The sequence below is a fragment of the Sceloporus undulatus genome, chromosome 11 (assembly GCF_019175285.1).
Source record: "Sceloporus undulatus isolate JIND9_A2432 ecotype Alabama chromosome 11, SceUnd_v1.1, whole genome shotgun sequence".
Classification (NCBI taxonomy): Eukaryota; Metazoa; Chordata; class Lepidosauria; order Squamata; family Phrynosomatidae; genus Sceloporus; species Sceloporus undulatus.
In genome coordinates this window covers 427,046-430,557 of record NC_056532.1, presented here as the reverse complement: position 1 = coordinate 430,557, position 3,512 = coordinate 427,046, and the positions used below count along the sequence as shown (strand labels likewise).

Genomic DNA, 3,512 nt, shown 5'->3' with positions numbered 1-3,512 from the left:
CCTCTGGAGGTAGGTGCATGTGTTTGTAAGGCATATTCTCCTCCAGTTTCACACAGTTGTAAGACAGTTTGGTGTAATGAGTAAACATATGCATTTATGGCCTGTTGCAGACAGCCAAAATAAAGCTGCTTTGGGTCTCTTTGGAGGTATGCTGTTTAAATGACGCATGCATCCTAAGAATCCGGAAGCTGCACCAAAGCTGCACTCCGGTGCTTAGGAATGGAGTGTGGCTTTGGCGCGACTCCGGACTCTTAGGACCCAGGCATCATTTAAATAGCATACCTCCAAAGAGACCCAAAGCAGATTTATTTTGGCAGTCTGGAACAGGCCTATAGTTCAGAAATGACTTCCCAAGCTTTTCATAACTTTGATCTGTAAAGAAAAGGGGAAAAAATAAGAGACGGATTCATGTCAGGAAGAACTAGAAATCCAAGAGGTTTAATGGGATGTCTTTTTCAGAACCCAGGAATTGACATTGGAGATGTTTCTGAACGAAAAGCACTCCGAAAAACGTTAAAGTGTAAAAACTTCCAGTGGTATCTGGACCATGTCTACCCAGAAATGCGAAGATACAATAACACCATTGCCTACGGAGAGGTAATTGAACACTGTGAATACAGAAGGCATTCAATGTTTTATGTTCTTCTTTCCAGGAAGTGCCTAATGAGTCAGTATTGCAGAGGCTGCAATGTGCTGGAATGATCCAGAATCAGCAGACCATATTCCTTCCATTAAATGTGTAGCAGGACCCAGAGGGCCATTCCATAGATTTATGAGGAATCTGTCTCCAGCTGTACAAAGCTCCTTTTTTTGGTGTGTGTGTGTGTATGGAAAGTATACTTTTATTGATGCAAGCCAATGCAATTTTAGGCTGCATCAATAAAAGTATAGTGTCTAGATCAAGGGAAGTAATAGTGCCACTATATTCTGCTTTGGTCAGGCATCACCTGGAATATTGTGTCCAGTTCTGGGCACCACAATTTAAAAAGGATGTTGAGAAACTGGACTGGTGAAATGGTGAAAGGTCTGGAAACCATGCCCTATGAGGAACGACTTAGGGAGCTGGGGATGTTTAGCCTGGAGAAGAGAAGGTTAAGAGGTGATATGAGAGCCCTGTTTAGGTATTTGAAGAGGTGTCATATTGAGGAGGGAGCAAGCTTGTTTTCTGCTGCTCCAGAGACTAGGACCTGGAACAATGGATGCAAACTGCAGGAAAAGAGATTCCAGCTCAACATTAGGAGGACCTTCCTGACAGTAAGGGCTGTTTGCCAGTGGAACACACTCCTTGCTGGGAGTGCAGTGGAGTCGCCTTCCTTGGAGGTCTTTAAGCAGAGTCTGGATGGCCATCTGTCAGGGATGCTTTGGCAGAGAGTTCCTGCATGGCAGAATGGGGTTGGACTGGATGGCCCTTGGGGTCTCTTCCAACTCTAGGATTCTATGAAAGTGATTATTGAGATTCCAGTAGTCAGAGGCCATGAGCAAAGGGCTTTAATGCACTGAAAATATCACAGATTGCTTTGTCTTTTACACACACACACACACACACAATGATTAAGATTAGAACCAAATAACAAGATTAACCCAAGAACAGTCTGTAAACAGATTATAAGTTTCAAACAAACTTATCTTTCATCTAATCAAGGAGGCGTTTTCAGTGATAATCATCAAAGCAAAATGATCAGTTCTTGAAGAACGTATCAGTCCCGCCTAAAGATAACTGTGTTCGATCATAAAATCATAGAAGCTTTCAATCGGAAGGGAAGCAGACTCCCATTAGTGACATTTGCTACGTTTTTAGGCATTTTTTAAATTACTTGGTCTTAGTGAGATTTTTTTTTAATGGAAACAGTATTTTTAAAAGCAGCATAGCATTTTTTGAGGGTTAATCTGTCATCCAACCAAGGCTTTGAAGTCTGGCTTGAAAGCTATTCCTTCATATGGACTTCACTCCAAATAACCGGATGCTCAGATACTCTTGTTCAGAAAATGCATGTTATTCATTAGAGTACCTTTCTCATAGAGCTACAGGAAATAATTCTGCTTTGAATTTGTTTCAGCTACGCAATAATAAAGTGAAAGATGTCTGCCTTGACCAAGGACCACAAGAAAATCACACAGCGATCCTATATCCGTGTCATGGATGGGGGCCTCAGGTTAGAGCAGATATGTTATCATTGCATGAAAGAAGGGTTGTTATAACTGTTAGTAGAAGCTGATATTACGTTTAGGATGAGTGGGTGAATTATGAATGTGTCTAACTGCAATCTTAGCTGAAAGCAATCTGCATTGCTGTAAGAGTTCATCTCATCCTGGATAAAGGATCTCACAAACATACTCCACAGCTTAAACCATCTTGCACAATCATTCCCTATTATTCAGGTGTGCACTATCAGGAACTTATTTTAACAATACAAAAGTGAGGGTACACACGGTACTGAGCATAACGGCAGCGAAGAGCGTACATATGAGCATTGCACACAGCCCTAATCCTCACTAATAATGACAGTATTCTGAGTGATTTGGGAGGTGGTGCTGAGAAACCATGTTTGGGATGGAAGAGAGCATGGTCTAAAAATTAAAAATATAACTTTAGTGAACAGATTGTAATGACAACATGGAATCACACATAGTTCTGAATCTGAATATTCGTGACACTCTTCCCACATGTATTGGGTCCAGGTGAAATGTAAGTAAGCTCTAAATGTAAGCTAAGAAAGGTCAGGACTACTGCAAGGAAGACGTGGAGGATAATCCCAATGGTATAGAATATAGAGAGGCCCCGTCTCTGAGCTCAGTGCTCTTACAAAAATACATCTGCATATGGCGTCCCTCACCTAATCTTTCTACTGCAATCCAAGTAACCACAGGTAGGTTTAATAAATGAAATATGTTGTTGGTGTAAACATTCTCCTCGCTTTCTCATCTGATTTGGATTTCCTGCATGGCAGAGTGGGGTTGGACTGGATGGCCCTTGCGGTCTCTTCCAACTCTATGGTTCTATGATTCTATGACAATGTCTATTTTGCAAAATGCAAAATTACATCAGTAATCAAAGTTTTTATCCCCACTTTGAGATCAGACTTGTTTTTCCTGTCCATGATTTGGCATTTAAAATTGCTGGAAGACCACTTTCTTAGGCACTAGAAGCCCTTTAAGGAAAGAGATATATTGTCGTGGCTGCAGCAGCTTTCCTGTTCCTGCCTGTGCCGACTATGCTGATCACGAAACAGCTACATTGAATGTTTCTCCTTTTGCATCCAGCTTGCCCGCTATACCAAAGAAGGATTTCTTCATTTGGGTGCCCTTGGAACCACAGTCCTCTTGCCCGACACTCGCTGCTTGGTGGATAACATGAAGAGCAGATTCCCACAGCTCCTCGACTGCGACAAAGTAAAGAGCAGCCTGCATAAGCGATGGAACTTTATACAGGTCTTATACAGGTTTTATACTTTTTCACAAAGGTGACTTTTGCTACCCTCAGGGACGTAGCCAAGGATTTTAGGAAGGGGGGG

General features: G+C 41.9%; 1 protein-coding gene across 1 annotated transcript in view; it reads left to right on the top strand.

Annotated features, from left to right (window-relative positions):
- LOC121916964 (polypeptide N-acetylgalactosaminyltransferase 17-like) overlaps positions 1 to 3,512 on the top strand; it is a 17,078-nt gene that overhangs the window by 8,239 nt on the left and 5,327 nt on the right. The window contains exons 2-4 of the mRNA XM_042442556.1: positions 460 to 597; positions 2,058 to 2,153; positions 3,262 to 3,461. Coding sequence (XP_042298490.1) covers positions 460 to 597; positions 2,058 to 2,153; positions 3,262 to 3,461 — 434 coding nt within the window. The remainder of the gene's footprint in view (positions 1 to 459; positions 598 to 2,057; positions 2,154 to 3,261; positions 3,462 to 3,512) is intronic.